This window comes from Cucumis melo, chromosome 7, assembly GCF_025177605.1.
Source record: "Cucumis melo cultivar AY chromosome 7, USDA_Cmelo_AY_1.0, whole genome shotgun sequence".
NCBI lineage: Eukaryota > Viridiplantae > Streptophyta > Magnoliopsida > Cucurbitales > Cucurbitaceae > Cucumis > Cucumis melo.
In genome coordinates this window covers 24,421,372-24,446,606 of record NC_066863.1, presented here as the reverse complement: position 1 = coordinate 24,446,606, position 25,235 = coordinate 24,421,372, and the positions used below count along the sequence as shown (strand labels likewise).

At 29.6% G+C, this 25,235-nt stretch overlaps 2 protein-coding genes across 4 annotated transcripts; both read left to right on the top strand.

The window, feature by feature from the left end:
• Positions 1-8,527: 8,527 nt before the first annotated feature.
• On the top strand, positions 8,528-11,606 carry LOC103493096 (putative RING-H2 finger protein ATL21A). The gene is made up of 3 exons (XM_008453727.3): positions 8,528-9,097; positions 9,200-9,365; positions 10,989-11,606. Exons 1-3 carry the CDS (start codon positions 8,570-8,572, stop codon positions 11,489-11,491), a joined length of 1,197 nt encoding a protein of 398 aa, XP_008451949.2. The 5' UTR covers positions 8,528-8,569; the 3' UTR covers positions 11,492-11,606.
• A 1,430-nt stretch (positions 11,607-13,036) lies between these two features.
• On the top strand, positions 13,037-20,239 carry LOC103493095 (mitochondrial inner membrane protein OXA1). 3 transcript variants are annotated; one of them, XM_008453725.3, is made up of 11 exons: positions 13,037-13,298; positions 13,506-13,566; positions 14,259-14,739; positions 14,845-14,935; positions 16,236-16,283; positions 16,501-16,559; positions 18,053-18,128; positions 18,251-18,382; positions 18,541-18,648; positions 19,515-19,569; positions 19,652-20,239. In XM_008453725.3, exons 3-11 carry the CDS (start codon positions 14,264-14,266, stop codon positions 19,930-19,932), a joined length of 1,326 nt encoding a protein of 441 aa, XP_008451947.2. In that variant the 5' UTR covers positions 13,037-13,298; positions 13,506-13,566; positions 14,259-14,263; the 3' UTR covers positions 19,933-20,239. The 3 variants fall into 3 exon arrangements, with proteins under 3 accessions (XP_008451947.2, XP_008451946.2, XP_008451948.2); XM_008453724.3 differs by having other exon boundaries at positions 13,136-13,298; positions 13,466-13,566; XM_008453726.3 differs by lacking the exon at positions 13,506-13,566 and having other exon boundaries at positions 13,136-13,298.
• The last annotated feature ends 4,996 nt before the right edge of the window (positions 20,240-25,235 follow it).

Genomic DNA, 25,235 nt, shown 5'->3' with positions numbered 1-25,235 from the left:
GTTATTGGAAAAGTAGTCTATTAAATTGATTAAAAATCCGTTTTCATCACTCAAGTGGAAATAACTTCTCGATGATTTAAATATTTGATTGATGGTCTTAAATTATAAAATCAAATAAAAATTTGAATATTTTGTTATATTTCATAAATAGTTTTTTTTTATTCATAACAATTCTCTCTATTTTATTTTTTATATTTAATAGGAGACTAAATTATATTAATATTTATTATTTTTATTTAACATTAAAGTAATACTTATTATTTCTATTTAACATTAAAGTGATGATGAATGAACAAATAATAAGCTTAATATATCGATACTAACTCATAATTTTCAGGATAAATCTTTAAAGTTAATCTTTTGAATTTTTTAAAAAAATCAATTTTTTGAAAAAACATTTTTTTATTTCTTTAAATTATGACTTTGCAATATATTTTAACACATGGCCACACATCATTTGAAAAAAAGGAAAATCTTAATTTGTTGAAAGTGGGTCAGATTTTGAGTATAAAAACGACAATTAAATCGCATTAACATGTTAATATATGGTGAGTGATCTTTTTAAAAAAGAAGACAAATGACATACATACATATTAAAGAAATATACGAATAGAGACTTTGTTTTAAACAAAAACTTAAATTAAGAGTTAGATTTTGCATAGTAATATTTACTAAATTTATTGTAAACTATTTGTTGGACAATTATTAGAAGAAAGGGGTTTTGTTTAAAATAATAATATTGAGGTTGATTGGATTCCTTTCCAAATGGTCACACTATGGTCAATATCCGACAGTCAACTAAATTTAGGTAGGAAAACCACATAGTTTTAAACTATATATATAAAATTGTGGAAAGAGAGATGGTTAAAAAATAATTATTTTAATTTTTGTTTAATGTAAATTAAAATAGTAAAAATCATTGCTGGAAAACATGAAAATGACAAAATTTCTCCTGGAGATCATATTACCTTACCTAATACACTTAGAATGTTTGAAAAATATTTTAGTTCACACTTTGGAGTCAAATCCAATAAGATTTCCTCTCATTTTCTACATATTTTAACTCTCTTAATATCTACCCTATTATTTCCTTTTTTTTTTTTCTTTCTTTTTCTTCTTTTGATTTTCAAGAGTTATATGGTCTAAGCCTAGAAATCTATCAAAATATTTCTCTAAGTTGTCTCATCACATTGGGTATCACGGTGTGAACCAATTTTATAGGCTGACAATTATTATCTTGCAATTGATGTGAGACACTTCTTTCGACTAGTCACAAAACAAACGAAAATTATCACATGTATCTTCTAGACTTTTCACTATTCAAAACTAACCTCTACTTTTGCTCAAGGTTGACACCAATATTTTGTATAAAAGTTAACTTTTTAAACTTATATCCATAACTATCAATTCTTTTTAGCTATCTTAATGAATTGGTAGGCAATAATTATGAGAATTTATACAATTTTTTTAAAATTATAACTAACTTTTTTTATCTTTTCAAAAGTTAAAAATTAAACCATTAAATATTTTTTAAAAATATAGGTGAACTATATATATAGATAATTGATATTTGAAAAAACTAAGGGGATATCGATTCGAAAAATAATTGTACCGAGATCAATTGAATCTTTTTCAAATATTAAACATTTTTTCGAAATCTTTTATCAACAACTTGCCCTATGATAATCTTTTAAAAAAATATTATCAAATTTTATATAAAAATGTTGCTATAAAGACATTTGTGAGTTTATATAATAGTTGAGAAATTATGTTAAAGAAAATATAGGATTGGATAGAAATGAAAAAAATTAAAAAATTAGTTAAGATACGGTATAAATTTTGAAAACATTAAATATATTTGAAAAAAAATCGTTATTAAAAAAAAACACACATCCAAAACTTACAAAGAGTGGCTCAAAAAAATATTAAAATCAGCTTGGCTTGGGAGGAAGAAGACGCGGCTGGGCTGGGCAAGGGAAAACGGCTCGGCGGAAGGGGATCGCGGCTCGCGGCTCGGGTGGAAGCTGTGCTCGGCTCACTGCTCGACAGAAAGGGTCGGCTCTATGGCTCGTGACGCCACGGCTTGGGCAGATGGTGCGGCTTGCTAGAATAGACGGTTAACGGCGCGGCGGCTGGGCTTCGTCTGACGATCGGCTGGGCGAGGCTGAAGGATGTGGTACCTGAGCCGCGCTCCCCTTCCGCTTGAGCCATGAGCCGCGTACCTTCTGCCCGAGCCGCGAGCCGCGTCATTTCCGCCCGAACCGTGAGCCCCGCACCCCTTATGCCCGAGCCATTTTCCGTCGCCCAGCCCGCGTCTTCTTCCTCCTCGTCTACGTAAAAGAATTTCGGGGTTACATGAAAGTTTTCCTGATAAGATAAAAAGTGGTTCCACATTATTGGGCCGGATTAACCCAACAATAAATTGGGCCTAATCTTCTTAGGGCCCAGTATCCTAATTTATGGGCTTTACCACGTTTCTTGTTGGGTTACATCGTACCCAATCAAGTCTCCCATTATATCCCTATTGTTTTTTAGTTTTGCGGCCTTAGACTTTCTTTTGCCTCAAATTTTATCATACATATATTATACATATAATGTACCCTTTTCATTTAGAGTGACATTTTTCAACGTTATCTACAATTTTGTTCATTTCCAAATATTTTAATATACATTTTACTTATTTGATTGCTTAAAAAATTTGGATAATTTCCAACTTTAATATTAAAATAAAAGAGCGTAACCAATTTTACTAGCCTCAGTACATTTCAACAAGGTTTTAAATACATACTCTACATATTAAAAAGTTAAAAAGAAATTATTTATCTATATTTATATTGTTATTTTAAAATTTTCAATCAATATTGATTGAAAATAACATGAAAAGTTCTATACATCATGAGGTTTTTTTCAAGAAAAAGAAATAAATGAAACAAATATATGGATAGGAAGATTTGAAGTCTACTTAAGATAATAATGTGTAGGTCAATTACTACTGAGCAACTCATGTTGAGATGTAAAGAACAGTTTTGAAAATAAAACGTTGAAAGGGTAACTATTAAAATTTCCTCTATTTTTCTTTCTTAGAAGTGTCCTTTTAAATTATGAGAGAAATTGTCTTATGAAAGCATGCGTAAAATTTCATGCCCACACATCGATGTGATTTTCTTTTTTAGAAATATACTAACATAGTTTTTCGCATGAGAGTATTTATAAGGTATACAGCTTTTTTTTTTTCTATTCTCAATTAACATTTATGTATTGACCGCTAATTATTAACCACCAATAAATTTGTAGTTTGAATTAATTATTTTAAATAATACAATTAGTTAAAATATTTATACACATAGATCGTTATTAACCAACCATAATATGCTTTTCTAAATTTTATTATATGAAACGACTTCAAATATTAAGAAATGAATCAAAAGATTTATAAAATATCTATCCATATCTATAATTAATATAATCTAAAATTTTATTATATTTTTAAAATATTTCACATTTCATTACAGTGGATTTTGTAGTTTTTCTTTAGATAAAATAATTTCATAGTTAAAGTAATTGTAGCATTGGGAAGTTAATATTTAAATTTTGCTAATCCGTTAAATTATGTCCAAATTGTTTATTTATCGGTTACCTAAACTATTTTTCTATTGAAAAAAATAACTTTTAAGTATAACCTTCAAATGCATTACTCAAATTATTGGCTAAAATAATTAATAAATATACACCAATTAATAGGGTGAATTATTATAATTTGTTGTTGTTGTTATAGTATGTGGTTTATTAAAATAAGTGTTTGGGAGATAGAGTATTATAGTTTGGTTATTATAGATTGTATTTGAGGTGCACACATTATAGACTGTGTTTTGGATGCAATATTATAATTTGTGCTTAAAGTGCATATTATTATAATATGTGTTATATCACTTTTATTTGTTTTCACTATTATTTTTTGCCATATATATATTAGGTACAAGAGATACCATTTTTTGAAAACATAGTTCGAATTGTACCTTCCACTAATTTATACAAACTAGTTTATTACTAATTGAGATACGTGTCTTCTACAATTTTATATTATGACATATTTTATAGAAATTGATACGTAATTTAATTAAATCTTGTTGATCAGATGGTTCATTTAATAAATTTAACTACGATCTTCATTTGAGACTATTAACAAATTTAAAAAGGAGATAAAATAATTTAGCACAATTAAAAAAAAAACATAAGAAAGTGTATTTTAAAAAGTATTATTATAGTTAACTGAAAGTGTATTTTGGAATGACTTCAAAAAAAACATTTTTCAAAAATTCACTTTTATTTAAACATTTTTATAAAAAAATACTTAAAATAAAAATACAAGATGTTTAAAAATATTATTTTTTTAAAGAAAAAGTTTCTTTTGTTTGTTCTATATATTAAAAATACTTTTATTAAAAAATTTTAAGATCGATCGATGGCGATAGTTGCTGAAGTTTGCTAGTAGAGTCATTGGAGATGGTGGTCAAAGATTTGCCGACGATGATCACTAGAGATTAGTCTAAACCCGAAAAATGTTTTTATTAAAATTTTCAAGGTTAATTGGTATCTATGGTCACCGAAGTTGATTATCGAAAGCTCGTTGGTGGGGCTACGTTCAGCTAAGGTGGTGGTCGAAGATTGACTGCTGAAGATCACCGTAGATTAGCCTAAACCCAAAAAATTTTAATAAATGTTTTTATTAAAAATTTGCAAGGTTGATCGGTTGCAACCGGAGGTTGGTTGGCGATAATGGCCATAGTTGGTTGTCGGAAGTTTTCCAATGGAGTTATCATAGATGGTTGTCGGAGATTGGTCGGTGATCATCACAAGCAGTGTTCTGTGTAAACTTTAGTTTCATGATTATACAATAAAATTCTAACATTGTACGATAATAAGTGTCAAGATTTTTAAACTAGATAATTTTACAAATTAAATTTAGTTAAAGAATAACATATCTTGATCCATGAATAACATATGTTTCTCTCACTTGCATTCCTTTAGAATTTAATTTAGGTTTCTTGATAGGAAGAATAAGATCAATCTCTAAGGATCTATTTATAGACCTCATCCATCATGATGTTTAATTAAGATATTATTTTTTTACTTTGTGGGTCTAATAAAATAATAGGCCCGAAAGAAATAGCATCTAATGCATATGGGCCATAAAATAATATTATTACATTTAAAATAAATCTAATATCCGAAAGTTGGCTAATGAACTTTCCAACTCTCGAAACAAATACCTCGTTAAAGAATAGTAATGGTACGTGAGTTATTTTAAATCGTGATCATAATCTTCCATTTCTAAATCTTCTTTAAAACAAAGAATTGACTATTACAACTCACTCTAGATAATTCCTATCTTAACCCAAACATACCCTAAAAAGTTAAAATAAGTTCTAGTCTCCATATTATTTTAAACACATAAAAAACATCAAATCAAAAATAATTTTAATAATGCAGGTTGTGTGATTAGATTTTTGTTAGATATAAAATCAATTAATGGTGCCCTCAAAGCATATTTAATGATAAGACTGATTTTGATAAAACAAGGAATTTTGTCGGCGTCACATTATTTTGTTTTAATTTTGATCATTTCAACTCTTCAAAAAAGTCAATTTAGACATTGATTTTCAATTGTCTTATTTATATATTGGTTCCACATCAATTTAACCCAAGCACCAAAAACAAAAAAAAGAAAGAAGTCTATTCAAACTTACTCATTATACTATACATTTGGAAACAATAATTTAGTCTATATTACATGACAACACATCATAATATTTTTTAAATTGAGACATTATCTTTGTGTTAGTTGTTTTTTCTTTTTACATAATTGATTAGTGTTAAAATATGATTGTTATGATTAAGAGGGATGAGCCCATATATATATATATATATATAAAATTAAAAATGGGAGAATATTGCAAATAGTTATTGAGTTATAATGTAATTAATTAATTAATTAATGTTTGAAATTAAGCATATCGTAAAAGTAGTAAGTCTAGAAGGGTACTTGAAAGAGAAGACAATTCCATTATTGTCTTGGTCAAGCATTAGAATAATAAAATAGGTAGAAATTTGAGAAAATACCTCAGGGAATTTTAGTATTTTGAATGTTTTTTCTTCATTTGAAAAAAGAAAAATCAAAGTTCAAAGTTAATTTTTTTAAAAAAAAAATTACAAAAAACAAAATAAACCTCCTTATCACTATAAGATGTAAATTATCTAAGGGAGAACAACTCAACGAATGTTACAAGAGAGAGGCTCATATCACTGCACAATTCCATTTCTACGAGAAAGAACTTAAAAATTGGTTCAAAACAAACACAAATTTCAAGCTATCATGCATAAAACCTTACCGATATTATAACTTTTCATAAAACCTAACCAATATTATAACTTTTTTTCTTCTCCATAAAAGCTAAAACATTTAACGAATACAAAGTCAATGAGTCAATATCAACCTTAATCAAAAGAAACAACAAAATAGGAAAAGTTCCTATATATATATTAACACAAGATCGAGTCAATCTACCAACAATGAGTAATGTCCTACAATTTTAATTTATTTCTTGTTTTAAAATAAAATTTTATGGTTTTTTAACTCTCACACGATAAATTGTTTATTTGTTCGATAAAGAATTTGACTCCATATTTCTCGTATTCTATCGCTATCTAAGTAACCGATGCAATTAACTAACGCACTAAGACAATAAAGAATACAATCTATGTAAAAACGAATTGCCACATGGTAAATAATGAGTTATGACATTTGGCTCTACCTTCAAAGTAAGTAATACGATAGGTAACCTAATTGGATTAACTCCAAAGAAACTTTGGCAAGTTAACATTTACTTAATTTCTATAGTGATATTAAGTCAACACAAAGTTGATTAATGACAATTTTCCTAATCTACCACATGTATGAATAGATTTTACAGATTCGATAATTTACTAATAAGTTATTGTTAAGGCTGACACACTTATAACGAAGTTATAAATTAATATTTTTTTGATTAAGACAACCTCTTGATCTTTATACAATTGATTATGTTGGCGTTTGAAATCGGAAGTTAAAGAATAATAATCAAATCAAATCTAATTTATTTTAATTTGTGTAGGGTTTAGAATTGATGTTATGATTGTTAATGCAACATATTTTCAACGCGGCCTTGACATTGACTTCAAAACTTTGTTACAAAATTTTGATTTTCTTTTCTTCTTAATTTTCTTTATTTGTATATATAATAAATCCATTTGAATGTCAAACTAAGAAATAGTTTAGCTTCACATTTAATTAACGTTAACATAGTTTATATTTGAATTATTCTTTAGCTATAAGCTTAAAATTTGAACATATCATCTCTTAGTCGAGAATATATCTTAACCTACTGAACTAATAGCTACATTGTATTAACATATATAAAAGTATTTAATATTTTAATTAGTTGAACCATAAACCAGTTTAAGTAATTTCAAACAAAGTTGGCTAAAGATCACACACCAAGCTGATGTAGAATTGAATCATTTAATGCATTCTTTCTTTCTTTTTATCATTTTCACATGAATGAGACTACTTTGATTATACATTGATTTGACCCATAAACTTGAAAGTCAAGATACAAACCAAACATACATTTTGTTGATTAATACATTTAACTAAACTAGCTCTACTTCTTAGTGATCATTTAAAATCTAAAAAATATCAATATATACTTCTAATCCATATCGATATAGTCATCTTTTAAAGAAAACTCTAATCAAGAGTCCAAAATAAATTTGATAACCTTAAACAATTTCTTCATATAAGGCATAGAGGAGTTCAACTAATTATACGAAAATTTATGATTAAACCTCAAAATTTAGAGTATAAGTTGATATGTTTATTGGAAAATAGTAGGTTAAGTTAGAAATGTAATTTTTTTTTCATCTTCTAATATCAATGATTGAACTTTAAACAAATATTAAATAAGACAACTTTAAACTTATGCTTTAAAAGGATGTTGAACTTTAATATATTTAGATAACATTGCCGTTGACTTTAAAATGTTTAAACGGATCTCTAAATCTTTTATTTTGTATTTAATAGATGGCCATTGTTTCTTAAAGAAAAGAAACAAAATCAAAAGTGAATTTGGTGAAGAAATTGAATAAAAATTACAAAAGTATATGTGTATGTGTGTGTTCCTCTATCAAACATTCAAAAAAACATTATCCCTAAAAAACAGATTCCATTGATGTGAAAAAATAAAAATAAAAAAAAAATTCAATCAGATTATTATATTTGCTATTAATTTTTAATCTAATAAAATTTTATAAAAAAAAATGGCAATATATTAATTTAGAACACAGCTTATAATATGGAACACTTATAATATAGAAATGTTAATTACATTATAATCAAAAGTTAGACTAAGTCATGTCAAAATTACAAATATACCCCCTTATTATTATTCTAATTTAATATATTCATTTATTTACTTACAACTTTGAAATTCATCCGTTCTTCGTCTTCTTCTCTCTGATCGGAGCTCTGAAAATGGCCCTCTCCAAATTCTCCGTCGCCCTCCTCCTCCTCCTCCTTTTCTTCTTTAACGGAGCAGAATCGCAGTTTCTATGTAAAAGCTCCTCCTGCAGTGGAGGTTTCTTGCCGGAAGTTCGATTCCCGTTCCGACTGAAGAATTGGCAGGATTCTCGGTGTGGATACCAGCCAGATTTCGACTTGTTTTGCAACAATCGAAACCAAACGATTCTGAATCTCCCGAACGCGGGAGACGTCATGGTGGAGATTATCGATTACAAATTTCAGAGGTTATGGATCAACGATCCGGATCAATGCTTTCCGAAACGGATACTAATGGATTCTTTCAACCTAGATAACTCTCCGTTCATTTATAATTATCGATTGGATCAATTCACCGTTCTTAATTGTTCCTATTACGTCGAAACACTCCCGTTCGATCGCGTACGGAGGATCAAATGTATGAGCGGCGCAAACCACACTGTAATCAATGTTCCGGACAGAGACCTAAAGGCAGTTACGAATCTTCTACCGACACCATGTAAAGTACGAAATGGAAAAACGTCGTGGTGTTTGATTTTGTTTTTGTTTGTTTGTTTGAAATTCGTAATTTATGATTGTGATGGTGATTGATAATTTTATAATTAGGTGGTTGCGACGAAGAAGCTTCCGTTGACGGGAATGGAGCTTGAAGAAGGAATGGTGGTGAGGTGGAGTGAGCCGGAATGTGGAAATTGCGAGTTACGCGGTGGAGATTGTGGATTCAGAAGCAATTCGAGTGGTGAAGTTGTGTGTTTCAATCTTCCGAAGAGCGGTATGTGAATTTGATTGTTCTGTTCTTTCTGTATCTCTATCTCTATCTCTTGAGAATTTTGATTCCGGCGACGCGAGAGAGATGGGAGGAGGAGGAGGTGTTAGGGTTTTGTTTGATTTAACCGGTGACCGGAGGAGGCTGCGGCGTCGGAAATTGGAGAGTTAATAGTGGAAGAAGTCAACTAAAAAGAGTGGGAAAGGCTGGGTGGTTATTATTTCTTAAGACGAAGAAAACTTGTGTTCGACTGCCCACCTCCACTAATTTTAACATTTTCAAACATATTTTAAAACACAACAGTACCAAATTCCTTCCTAGTCCCTCAAATTTTCAATTATAACCGTTTATCAAAATTATGTTGGTAAAAATTGAACCTCCACATGATCCTTTCGATTTATGTATGATTCAATTTTAACATTTGAAATAATTATTGAAAGTTGATGAATATAGTTGTAAGCTTGCAACTACCTTGTAGTACATAATTTAAGAAATAAATTTAAATTATAAAAAAGTTACTAAAAATATTATATCTTTTAAATTTGGTTGGATTGACAACAAAATAAAAACTTTATTTAACTCATGATCCAACCCAACCCGATTCAAATAGAGAAATTTCAACCCAACTTAACTTAAGAAAAAATAAACCCAACTTAATATTTGGGGTTTGGGTTGAATACTTTGACTTGTTCGTAGAGTTGGATTATTTAAAAGAAAAATATAATTTTTGTAGTTTGAAGATGGGAGGTATGAAATTAATCTATCAACATGAAAAGTAAATTCAACCTTCTATTTAAAAGGGATTAAATTGGAAAACAACATCTACCAAAACATCCATTCAATTATTTTTTATTTATATATATTTTATTTGAGTATAAGAAAATATACTTTATAATTGTCTTTCTGTCATTAGTAATCATTTTTAATTTTAAATGGAGAACGAATATTAAAGATGATATAACATGATAATGTTGAACATGTGAATTTTAAATTACAATAAATATAAAATGGAAAATTGAAGAATAAGCAATAATAGACGATATGAAATCTTTATAAACAACGAGGCATGAGGAGGCGATCGAACATGAATAAGAAAGAGGACGAAAGCTACGAAGAAAAATAAAATATATAAGTATTTTTTAAATTTTAATTTTCAATTGATAACATATGATAATATAGATAGAATAAGATCATGTTTGATAATTGTTTGATTTTTCAAAATTAAGTTTATAAACATTACTCTTACATATTAATTTTTAGAAGTGTTTTAGAAACGAAAATCGTAAAAAATATACATTGATTTTTTTCTTTCTAAATTAGCTTTGAATTAGTTTATCTAAAACTTAAGAAGAAGGCAGAGGATATGGAATAAAACAAAGGAAAAAAAATAAAGGAAGCCTAAATGTTATGTTTAAAGAGGAGAGCTATAGTCCACAAATAAAACCTAAATATATGAAGTCAAACATCAAAAGTGTATCTCTTTCCATTTATTTGTTTAGAGAAAACATGTTCTAATCCTTCCATTGACTAAATTAAATAATAAATAAATAGATAAACATAATAATGATTATTAAATAAATATGTTTGACCAATGCCTATATGAGAACACAATAACTTATGGTTTTCCAGGTATTCCACGAGGTGCAAAATACGGCTTGATCATCGGCGTTGGGATCCCGGGCGTTCTCTTTCTAATCGGGTTGGTGTGTTACATCTGCGGCAAGTGCAAAGCCTTTGCTCGGCCCAATCGTCCATCATCAAACCTCTCCCTTTCATTGGGCCACGATCCCACTTCTACCAAAGCAGGCCTCGATGGCCCAACAATCGAATCATTCCCCAAAACAACATTGGGCCAGAGTCGACGACTTCCCAAGTCCAACGACACCACATGCGCCATTTGCTTGTCGGAGTACCAATCAAAGGAGACAATTAGAACTATACCAGATTGTGGTCACTTTTTCCATGTCAACTGTGTTGATGAGTGGCTTAAATTGAATGCCACGTGTCCAGTTTGTCGAACCTCGCCGGAGGATTCTTCCGCCACCTCCACGCCTTCTCAATCAACGTCATCCATGTCTGTGTCGTTGCCAACGTCACCCCGATCGTTAGCATCGTTACCACGTAGTGACTAGGGAAGTTTGTTAAGTATGGTTGTTTACATGGTTTGTGTATATACGGGTTCGGATGTTTGTGGTTTCAATATTAGGATGATTTTGAGTATTTGACAAGATTTAGCTTTTGTTTTTAGCATTGTTATTTAAAAGTTAATGATAATAATAAAATAATAATAATAATAATAATAATAATAATAAACAACTTACTTTTTATACTTGTTAATATGAAATGACTGTTTTATTAAAAACACCTATTATAAATTTTGGTTGTGGAAAGTTCTGCCATAGAATGGACCCCATTCATTATGAAACAACAATTTGGGATAAGAAAATGAACTTTATTTGTATTATTATTATCTTTATTAAAAATAAACAATTGCATCACACTTATATATATATATATATATATATATATATATATATATATATATATATATATTTCATTTTATGCATCTATCTTTAGCGTGTTTTGTTATTACATATTAAAATGTTAGATGAGGATATCTAATAATGTTTGATATTTACTCGAACTCTTTAAGGCCAGATATCTAAGTCTTCATACCCCTTATGTATAGTTGTACTGCAAATTTCTTACATGCTAAAAATTCAACAACCAAAGAAGGTTACTTCAAAAAAAAAAAAAAAATCAATCATTAAGCGTTTGATATGGGATACATGAATTGTGTTTAATATCAATACATTTACAAATGGAGTACACATAAAGTCTCGTATCAAGAGAAAAAAAATCTATTGTATACAAGTTACATGAACAAATTCATAAAGTGTACTAAATTGCGGAAATTATGAAAAAGCAACGTTAAGATTATGGGATATTTTAAAAAATATAATAAAGTGGCAAAATATTTAAACAATTCCGAAAACTGAAAAGATTTATATGTCCACAATGAAAAATACAAAAACACGCGTAATATATTTGATATACGATCATTTTACTATATTATTTAGTACATAGATCTAGCTATACGTTTAGATTTAGCTATCAAAAATCTAAATGGTTTTTTCTTCAAGATTTGGTACAGTTTAGATTTGGTTATTATTTTTTTTAAGATTATTTTGGTACACGATCGTTTATTTTTTAAAGATTTTTGGTACACGATTTAAATCAGATTTACAAAAAGTAGAGGGAAAGAAGAAAGATGAAAGACGATAGAAAAAAAAAATTGCAGTGAAAAATAAAAACACGAAAATTAAAATATTTAAGGAATAACTTTGTTACACGCCCGTAAATATTTTAGGAGTTTGTTATACTTATGAAAATTTTCCAAAGATTATTGAGATTTAATGGTAAAAATATATGTTAAATACAGTTTTTAGTTAAATGGGTTAATCAATTTGTGAATATTGTGTAAATCAAAATTAAAAAAAAAAAAAAACACAAATTAGTAAAAATATATTATGACTTTTTTATCATCTTTGTTATATATTTTTTTTAACAAAAACAAAAAAATATACTAAAATACATTTATGTATTAAATAGACACATATAGCAATACATTTTTATGAAATAAATTGTGACATTTATTATATTGGTAAAGATTTTATTTTTCTTTAATTTAGAATAGAAATATGATTTGTGTTTGATATCAAATTAGTGAAAACTATAATATATCAGATTAAAATTTAAGAGTAAGGTTGTCACAAACCATTTATCTTGCAAGGGCAAAACGGAACTTTTATTAAAATAATTTTCCCCTTCTAAACCCAAAAACCCTCACTGCCATCTCTTCGTACGCGCCACGCTTCGATACCGGCCTCCTCCCTTCTCTACTTCAGTCTTTGCGATCGCCGGCGATCTCACCGTCAGGTGATTTACTTTTGTTCCTTTCTTTCCCTTCATTTTCAGTTCCTTATCTTGTTAATCACCCTATCACTTGAGTACTGTTCGTTCTCGGATGTGTGTTTTCATCAGATTTACCTAATTCGAATCGCTAAACACGTTGTTTTTTCTTTCATTGTTTACCTTTTCTCTAGCTAAAGCAACATCCATACCAAACTAATCTATCACTTGCAGCTGAAAAGCAAGATAGCAATCTGAGAAAATTAATCAATTGCATGACTTCACCCTAGACAAGGTAATTTCAATTTACTTCTTAGAGAAGATTGCCTTAAGATTCAATTTGGAGGTAATGAAATGTTAGGTGCGCGCATACATTGTTCTCCTTCATTTTCTTTAATGTAGTTTTGGGAATTCGAGATGTTGATTTGTGATTTTTATTTATAGATTTGATTAACGCTTGGATTCGCTTGAGAAATGTTCTCGGAACGATAAAGAAGACAATGAAATTATTCTTGTTTTTTTGGAGGGAGGGATGGGGACTGCAATAAACATGTAGTTTGTTCAATTAGCTGGAAAAACGGGAAACGGGAGGAAGTTTGCTCTATGAGTGGACAGTTGGGGTCGACGGATGTTATTTTAGTGAAAAAAGGACCTTTTTTTTTTTTTTTCTTTTTTTTAAATGAAGAGAAAACAAATTCTTAAAGCATTCTGTTCCGTGCCTCCATTAATTTGAGACAAATATGGAGTTTACCTTTTCAGTCGAATTTATCTTAAGAAGAATGTAATATAGAAAACAGTTAATTAAGCAAACAGGGTTAAATATGTGGTTTACTATTTAGTTTGTGCTTATCATGTTAGAATCTCTTGGCTGTCTTTTAATATGGTATGGCTTTATAATGAATTTTCTTGCTTTCCAACTTCATTTTTACCTGGTTAATTATGCAATCAATTTTTTAATATGATTACTCTTTGCTTGTCGGTACACAGTATCAATGGCTTACCGGCGCAGCCTTTGCACAAGAGGGAATCTTATAGCTCGACAATATCATCCATCGATTAGTGTCTTTGGTCAAACCGATGACCGTAAAAAACAGCATTTGGATGAAGATTCAATTTCCCACGACAGAATCAATAGTTTCCTGCAGAGGAGATCATTTGGAACCAGCTTTAATAAGTCGTCCAGGTCTAATTTTTTTGATATTGATAGAAAATATCCAAACACTTTCATCTCGCCTAGCGCTGGTTCCTTTTTCTGTCGCTACATGTCAAGTACCATTGGTGAAGGGTCTGAAAACATTGAATTCATGAGTAATGTTGCAGAAGTTCTCACAGATACAACAGTTCAATCAGCTGCATCTCAGGCTGCCGCTGCTAATGAAGTAGCCCTTGCTGCTGCTGATTCTTTTCTCCCTGTCAAGGGTGTGCAGTACTTTATAGATGCTATTCATTCTTTTACTGGATTAAATTGGTGAGGATCCTTATTTTTTCACACTTGGATATGTTATTTTATTTTGTGCCATGGACTTCTTATAGCTAACTGTTCGCTGATGTTCTAACTTTTTGAATCCACCAGGTGGGCTTGCATTGTATTAACAACCCTATTGATTCGTGGTGCAACATTCCCTCTTTTGATAAATCAACTCAAATCTACTGCCAAGCTTACTGTATGTCAGTTTTTTATGCACTTTATTTTCACATTACTCCAACTCCTACTTGTAGATGCAAATTCTTCCCCTCGTGCACTTGTTCATAATCTGTTGTTTTTTTCGGGTTTCTGTAATTTGAGCTTTCCACCCATTGTCTTGGTCCTGAAACCTTAGAACAAGTTTTAATTCAACTCGTCGTCCTCATTCTCAATCAAGGGGCAGTTTTTTAATAAATAGTTGATTTGATACTAACTTGACTCAATATCTAGTTTTAGGTAATATTTTTCATGAGATTCTATTTCTCACTCCAAGACATATGCATCCTTTAACACCAAATGGTATCTTGGCGGTAACTTGGTTAGGGCCATGAGGATGCTATGAGATAGCTTCTAAGGTCTTGGATTGTAGCCTCCATTTGAAAACTTAATTATTTGAAATCCTTGTTGTCCTTGTCTTTTGGAGGTCTTTGAGTGAGCAGGGCCTCTCCAAGGTTAAGGGAGTGTGCCATGATTACGAGCAAAATTGTTAGGAGTGAAGTCTCTGATATCCTAGTTATCCAAGAGAAGAGAGAGAGGTTATACTTCCTTTTTGACAATCTTATATCCTTCCTCTTTTATGATCCTATATGCTGCCACTTTGCATCTGGAGATTTGGTCTGTTGCAGCCAGAGAGGAGTTAAGTTGGCTGGGAATTGGAATGCCGACCTTATACTATCTGCTTATTTGTCATTGAATTGGCATGATGAATGTAATATTCCTATTTCTCCTACTGCCTCATTTGCATTTGATGCTATCAACGATCTGATGGAAGGGGGAAACATGCATGTGGATACGTTCTGATAATGTAGTCCCACATTCATTTTGTAGCTGCATAGGAATTTTTTTTTTTGCTAGTGATTAAATCCAACTGGCCTTATTCATGCACATCCTAAATTTTTTGAGTGATGCTATTTGCTCATGCCACCGAAGCTATAGAATGGAGAGTTTCTCGAAACTTTTATGGTTTATCCTCTTTTTATGGCATGAGCTGTCACCGTCTGTGATATAATTAGTTTTGTGACAGTGGTTAACTTTTTGCAACCTTGAACTTTGAAGCTCATAGAACTTCGCTCTGGCTTTTGTTGCACCTATCTCCATGCGAGTAAGAAATATAAAAAGCTGTCCAGGGCACCATCTACTATTTTTTCTGCATCTTTATCATGTTGTCAGTTTTAATGTGATAGTATCTATTGATATTTTTCTGCTGTGAAACATCTGCAACCTAATTGGTTATTGTGGCCTTTAATTAAAGATTGAATCAAGTCTCATTTGCTGTGTAGTTGTTAAGGCCTCACTTGGAGGAAGTTAAGAAGGAGATGCAAGAAAAGGTATTTTGTCTGTCCAGTTCTTGTATTTAAAGCCGATCAATATAATCTATTGGTTCATTTACCCTTTTCAAAAAATATCATCTATTGGTTCATTTATAATATAAAAAAAATTGTTTGATGTAAAGGCAATTGTATTTCATGCACCACTTTAGTCATCTTTGAAGAACTGTAATAAAATTTTTTAGTTAAACCCTCTTTTTCTTTTTTTTTCCTTCAGGGTATGGATCCAAGGGCGGTTGCTGAGGGTCAACAAAAAATGAAAAATCTTTTTAATGAGTAAGTTCTCTTTTTGAAACTTAAGAGAGACTCAATTGCAATACCCTTGTGTGGCTTATGTGAGGAGCAGTAAGGAAAGGAGAGACTTTGCTTTTTTATGCCTGTGCCTGTGCGTGCGTTTGTGTGCGCGCACGTATATGTTTATGTCCCCACGCATGCGCATGTCTGTGTGTGTGAGAAATCGGGGAGAAATGTAAGTTTGTATAGTATTCAAGAGATTCTCTATGTAAAAAGTTATCTGAATAATGAAGAAACAGGGATCATGTAGAGCAGGGTTGAGAGCCCATAAACCATGGTCTCTATCCCCTCATCATTGGGCTAGCCTGGCTCAGCTTGGCCCTAAAATTTGAAGCCCCAAGCTTGACCCGAGCCCAAGCCCAAAGACCTAAGACATTGTTTGGGCTTGGATTAGGCTGGCTCAACCTTCATAGTCAATCCCATGGCCTAGCCCTTGGGCTTGGCTCATTGATCAAAGTTGGCGCTGAGCTTGGGTCTGGATTGGGTTGGCCCATTGAATATTAATAATTGAAAGAATGTGTTTTTTAGATTTCTTAATGAAATGTTATTAAAAATTTTCATTTTTATTACTTTTTATGGATAAAATCATTAATATTATAACGTTTTATGGGCTGTTTTCAAATATAACAAAATAAACCAAAATGTTTTCAAATTTTGCTATATTTGTAAATATTTTCAACAATTTTTCCATTTGAAATAATTTTCCACGTTTTATTCGGTGTGTACTTATCTTAAAAAGTTTTATTAGTTTTAACATTTTAAATTTTTTTATGTTAACTAAAAACTATGATGTATGTTAATATATTAAAAAAAAAGAATCTATCTTTTTAATGTATAAAAATATAGTAAACAAATAACTACTCCTAGGCATCCATATTTGGATTGGTGAGGAACAATTGTTTTTTTTCTTTCCTATCCCTATTTTAGCTTTCATGGTTTATTTTAGATGGAACAGTTGTTCTATGATGATGAGAGATTGTCAGCACCCTCAAAATTGCTGATTATCGTGATCTTGATATAGTAGTCGTTGTGAACTTCGAATTTTGGTTATCAAAATGCTTGTATCCTTACATGAAAATATATTGCCCCCGTAACAATATACTTTGTGTGCTATTTTGTGTGCCAAATGTGTATCATCTCAAACTTGTCAGAATGTCATTTTGTCCTTGTAATACATTAGATGGACTTAGACTACCATTCTTGTTTTTTAGAATAAAGCTGGAAGTTTTATAACTGCGAAATCATTATTTTTATATTAATTAAGAATCGTAAATGAACAGAATTATTTTTATTTCTGGTGGCCAGGAGGTTTATAAACGTAGTAGTATTTAGTAAAATGTGATTGCGAAAGATCTTTTTCATCGAGCAACCTTTCTTTGGTAAATCAGTGTGCTTTTGATATTTTCTTTCACCTCTCTGGATGTTTTGACTTATTTTCTTGGTTGTCTTCAGTTTCATGAGTTTTGACCTTGCAGGTTTGGTGTGAGCCCATTCACTCCATTGAAGGGACTTTTTATTCAGGGCCCTGTCTTCATCAGTTTTTTCCTCGCGGTAATGGCTTTTTCTTTTTAATTTATTTTTACCTTATAAATGACTAATGATAAAACATTTAGATATGGTGACGTATGCTGTTTGTTACTTTCACTTTTCTCAATTATTATTTTCTTTGGCAGGTTTCGAACATGGCAGAGAAAATGCCTTCATTTAAAAATGGTGGAGCATACTGGTTTGTTGATCTCACGACTCCAGATACAATGTACGTTTTCCCAGTTTTAACCGCGCTGACATTCTGGATCACAGTGGAGGTAGACATTCGTAAATTTGTTTTTGTCTACTTTCCCAAACCACTTAAGAATTAACTTTTTTCTAATTTTATTTTTTTTAGTCTTTATTATTATTTATTGTTATTATTATTATCTTTACACTGCTAATCTTAGACGTTCTGACTGCTTTATGTTCTCAGTACAACATGCAAGAAGGCATGGAAGGAAATCCTGTAGCTGGCACAATGAAAAATGTGATGAGGGGTCTTGCTATTGCCACGGTTCCCTTGACCATGCATTTTCCGAAGGTATTTTGCTATTTTATTTTTTGTTGCAGTAAAATTGTTGCTTGTTTGCTTCTGCGTTGAATGCAATTTCTGGACATCAAAGCAGTCCTGACCTCATGTTGGTTCTCAACTTTGTTACTACTTAATAATGTTTCACTTTTATTAAGTATTAATATTCATTAGCATAATGCCAATATCTGAAGCGAGGTTGATGGGTAGTTGTAGTTATTCTGCACTTTTGTTCTCTGCTTCCCATTTTAAAGTCTTTCAATTATTGATATCTGAAGCTATTTACTATTAGCTTTACGACAAGATATGAAGTGCGAGGTTGATGATGTAAATAGCATCTACTCAGTTATTGTTTATTTTGATAGATGTTTGTTGCATGTATCTGGTTGGACAAGGAGTCCTATATCATAAGGTGGAAATAAAATCAGCAAGGGGGAGTTTGTGGCAGTAGGTTAGGTTATCATAGATTCATAGTTAGTAGCTATTTAAATTTATAGGTTATAATAGGTTGGGTAGGAAAAATAATAAACACTATAACAAAGTGGGAGAGAGGATAGATAGGAAATAATATATATGGTAGCAAAGAGAGATTTTAACTAGTGTTAATATAATTAGTTGTGGGTTATAAAATAGCAGGAAGCACTACCACTAACTATTATAATTGAAAGCATAAATACTGAGTGGGCTAACTGAAATGAAGTTTGGACCCCAAGTAATTTGTACAAAGTCACTTAAGTTCCGAGTCATAAACATTCTTACAAGATCCGAAAGCTTTCATAACATCTGGAAATTGAATCGTGGCATTTCATAAGGCACAGCTTCTCTAATGTGCCTCACTCAACTTTACTCAGGTCACTTACTTTTGATATTATATGCAGGCAATATTCTGTTACTGGGTTACGTCTAATTTGTTCTCACTCGCATACGGGGCTGGTGAGTCCTCCAAAATTGCCTAATCCTAACCTCTAATCTTTTACCGTTCTGCTTTTATTAATAGACATTTGATAATTTTCAGCTCTCAAAGTTCCTGGGGTTAAGAAGGCCTTGGGTGTCCCTGAAATACCGCAAGCCAATAATAAAAGCCCCACACCACAACCTGCTTTTTCGTTTTTTAACGCTATGAAACAAGCAACATCAGCAGCATCCAATCAAGCTACCACCACGAGCACATTAACCACTCAATCATCACAGTCCCAAGACCGAAAAATTTCATCATCGTCATTGATCAGCCAGAGGCTTAGAATCTTGGAGAAAGAAGTGAAGGGAAGGAAAAAGATGAAGAACAAGAAAAAGTGAGACGTGTATTGAGAAGGACGTCACTTGCATTATTTTATTTAAACTTTTCTTCCTGGAAGACTGTAGTCTTTATATGATTTCTAACCCAGTTAAGTTTAGTCATAAGTTTTTGCTCCAATTGGTAATTTTGATACTCCAAAGAGAAAAGAGAGAGAGCCCAGCCAAAAGAAAAATAAAAATTTCACTTGTAGAGTTTCTACAAGTTCCATTTGGATCTGCGTTTTTGGATTTTTCAAAAGAAGAAAATTTTGTAAAATAGAGTTGAGATATGTAGTATAGATATTTATTTATTTATTTATTTTTGTCATGATTTAATTGCTTTACTATTATCATTATTAGTTTTTTACTATTATTGTTTTCTCTTGGAATTCGTATCTGAATTTGAATGGCTTGTATCTAGAGGTAGCGACAATACATACACCTACATCATACTCATTTAATTTTCATTTTCGTTCTTACTACAAAATATCAAAACTATTCTGCCAAAAAGACTGTTTCCATAACGATTTTTTCTATTATTCAATATTGTTTTTTTAGTTATCCCCCCAAAAAGACCCCTAACATTTTTATATTATTTGATTTAATATGCTTTATATAAGTAAATGATAATAGATTAATGTTTCAAAACTTGTTCACAATTTTGGAAATGTTTTCATATAAAATTGTTTTCCCAAAAACTGCAAATATAAGTACAATTGACAATTCCTTCAATAACCAATTGAAACTTTATATTTAGCTGTCTACACAAAGTAACCTAAAGCCAACAACATTTTTAGAGCAAAATCCTTTTGTTTTGTATTGTTTTAACAAGAGCGAGTCAATCTCTCTCCTAATTAATAATATAGAAATGTCTTTTTCTAGTTGAATAGAGTACATTGCAAAAGTCTTTCTCATAAATTAAGGATAACATATTGAAAATTGAAACTTCAAATTTTCTTTTTGCTGTAAACATATAAATCTCTTTCAATTCTCAACCGGTCTTGATATAAAATTACATGTTGTTTAACACATCAGAGTCGGAAAAGTTCACGTGTATATATGGTAAAAAAAGAGAGGTGGGATTTGATCTGATAATGGGTAATTTCTATAAGACATATGAATTTTAAAATAAAAAATCAATGATGCTGTTCTAATCAAATAGGTGAGTGTTTAAAAAGTCATTCCCAAGTACATTTCCTAATAAATTGTAAAGTCAAGAAGTTGGTTATGCTTAAATCAGAAACTCTAGATTTGAAGTTTCATACAAGTTGAATGAACCCACAAAGCATAACCACAACCATTTGAAGAAGCTTACCAACCACCCATCTAACAACAAATGACCCAATTCAATGGGAGTTGTAATAATTGTTTGTAGGATCATTAATTCCCAATTCAATATTCTAACAATTGTCTTAATTATTTTCATCAACTTTTTATTTCTTTTTTTAATTGACCTAATATCCCATTTTAATTGAAATACCATCCTCCAATAAATTGTAATATTTTACTATATTTATAAATAATTCTTCTATAAAATATGAATTCGTCCTTATTGTCGGTATTAAATCCTCTGAATTAATTTTCTCAATAAATAAAGTTCGGAATTATTAGTTTCAAAAGATAGAAAGAAAAAAAAAAAGAGAGAGAGAGAGAGAGAGAGAAGAATTATTGTTATATGAACACGTAAATTGTGCCTTCAAAACAGTCCCTTTTCTCTCTTTCCGTACCATAAATGCGAAGTTGAAGTTCCAATTTAGAAGTAAACCACCCGAACTTTCGCCACAATTATTGACTTTCTAATTTTATCAAATTAGGTTTCCTAAATTATAGATTTAATCGTTAATCTTTTTATAATTACAACAACTATGAAAAATCAATCATGTTAATTTACTTGGTTCATATTTTGGAAGAGGAAGAGGAAGAGGAAAGCAGAAAGAGGTTAAAGGAATAAACACAAACTCCTCCTTTTCGGACTCCCACAGAGCCTTCTACTCTATCCATCTCCGTCCAATCAACTCGAGAGGAAGAAGACTCCTTCTCTACAGTCAAATTCTTTGAGTCCATAAATGGCTAAATAGTTTAATAAACTTTTAAATTTGTATATATACTTTATCTCTTAATTTTAAAATCTATAGGATAGATTCTTTATTAGACAAAAAAAAAAATATATATATATAAATTAAAAACTTTTTAGTGAGTAATCAAAGATTTTCCAATGATTAAAGAAGTTTTTGAGACTTGACCTTAAAAATATATATATTAAAGCTTTCCAATTCCCAACTAACCCATTAGGACCATCAACTTTCCCACCCATTTTGGCCAACCCTATAGGACTCTCCTCTCCTCTCCTTAATTAATTCAGTTATTCAATTATTCAATTTAGGTTTCCACATTTTAATTTTCTTCCTATCCCATTTACACCTAAGTTATGTTGCATCAATTTTAGTCACATCTCACACCCACTTTTTTCTATTTCTTCCCTAATTACTATTTTTGTTTCATTATTGGATTGATTTAATTAAACTAGTCCCTGCCTATTAATAAATCATACATTATCACTTCAAATAAGTTAAGAAATCCAAATCTTTTCTTATATAACATATTGGATAACATATTTAAGAATTTTTTGTTTTTTTTGCTGCACATTTATTTTTAAATAAGGATATATAATTTCCATTTATTTTTGCTGTCGAATTAGGTTTGAGGAGAATTATTGTTAAGCAATATTTTCTCTATTTCTTTTATACCTACGTATGAAATTTAAAAGACAAGTAATAACGACATGTTAGGTTAGATATTGTGATCGATATTCATATATTTTGATAGGTTTAACATAAACACATTGATTGAATCGATACTTACATAAAATGTACAAAAATTTGTAGATAGTATTTTCCACTTTATATATATATATATATATATATATATATATATATATATATATATATATATATATATATATATATATATAGATTTGTTAAAAATGTATTTCTGACCTAATCAATATTTATATTTTCATCCACATATTTTCCATGATTGAGAGTTTGATATTTAAATTCAGAGGAAATGGGAAAGTACTTTTTATCCATTTAATTTTTTCATGTGATTTCTACCATTGATAAATAAATGTTATCATTAATATTTATAATCAATTTTTAGTTTTATTTTATTTAAGGGTTGGTTGTATTATATATCTATCATCACTGTAAGTAGATGAAAAAGTGGATTTTACAATACCCACTTCGTTAAAAATAAATTAAAACTTATATGCGATTCAAATCCAAGAGAAACCATAAGATGATGTAGAAAAAACGATATTTTCATTCAATGATCTCATGCAAAATGAAAATTTAAGTAAAAGACCTGATCTAGTCTCTCACATTTCAATGCGACAAGCGAGACTAGATTGAAAAGAGCATATTAGAGGTCACGTCCGCAAAGGATTTATAGTGACAACGGATACATATGATAACGATACAAAATGTTAGTTTTGAAGATTCACAAACTAAATAGAAAGTAAATATAAGAGTTTTAATTACATTTCTAACACTTTTTGAAGGGTGCTTTTACTTGATTATAATTTGTCCACTAAATATTGATTTGACGATCTACTAATTTTATTTGAGTTAATAACATGACATGACAAACAATTTGAATTGATGTGTATCACATCCACATATTATCCTATCAATGTTATTAATAAAATAAATAGAACCTTAATTTAAAGTTATGAAATTATATTCTTTTATCCTTTCAACGAGTTTTAAAAAATTAAATTTAATATTTTTTAAACGTGAATACTATTTAGAAAATAAAGACAAAATTACAAATCAATATATAGAGATTGATACAAAATAAAATATCGTAAAATAGATAGAACTATTTAATCAATAAAATAAGTTTAATCCAAAGCATTTTTTTTTTTAAGATTAAAGGTTGGATTTATCTGTTAAATGAAATAATATAAGATAAAGAAGAAAAAAGTATGGAAGGAGTCACGAGAGGTCTGCCCACGTCATTCTAAAGTACTATTAATATCTATGGTGTCGAAAAAAGTAAAGTATTATTTTATTTTATTTTTCTCTTTTTATTTTGAATAATTACTGAAACAATACAATAAATCAGCCTCTGTTTTACATTTCTGGTGGCATTATTAATTTCCTTTTTTCTTCTATATATATATATATATATATATATATATATATATATATATATATATATATATATGTATTCCAGTAAAAAAAAAATAATAAATGAAGAAAGTAAATGTGGGACATTGACCGTTCTCTTAAATGTGGAAAATCCAAAATCCAATGGCAAAAAACAATGGTCCCCGTTCCTAAACCTATTGCCTCTTCTTTTTCTTTTCTATTCTATTCCACTTTTTATTATTATTCTTTTATCTTTTTTTAATTTCAAAATAAAATACCTACGCCAATAAAATAATAATCTAATAAAATAAATCTCATTGGACTTTGGGAATATATATATATATATATATATATAAATGCCATCTCAGTAGGGCCCACTAAACATACACATAAAAAAAGGGAACAGAATAACCAAAATTATACATATTTTTTTTCCCCATTCTGCTTCCATTAATTCTCTCTATTTATTATTATTATTATTATTATTATTATTATTATTATTATTATTATTATTATTATTATTATTATTATTATTATTATTATTATTTTTACCTAATGTATTTATTGTTGTGCTGTGCATATTTAAAACTCATAAAAGAATAGCACAAATTTATAGGCTATATGTATTGTTTTACCTATTACAATATATTTTCCTTATAATAACAAAATTATAAAAGTTAGTGATTTTTCGATGGAAGAAATAAATTAGTTTTATATTTATATTATACTTTTCAATTAAACTTTTCATCTCAAATGAAAGATTGCACGTATAAATGATCTCTCACCTTGGTTTTTTGTAATAAAAATATTAATTAAAAATTCCAAATATTAAAAGATGAGAATACAAAACCATATCTTACAACTAATTAATCAATGACCCGTTGACCTTTTTGAACTCAAAGGAGGATGACCTTTTGTTTTTTTTTTTCTAATTCAAGCTCTATTTTTCTTTATATATATATATATATATCTTAAAAGGAAAACAACATTCAATTGTCTTGTTTTTTTTTTAATATACAATAACAACTTTAGGTATCCTAAAGAGAACCATTAAACTAAAATAAGGAAGGAAAATAATTCTTAAAAAAGACAATTTCCTACATATGCCATCAATGAATTTCGGTTAAAAAAAGAAAAAAAAAACATAAAAATGAAGTTTTTAAAAGTTAAAAC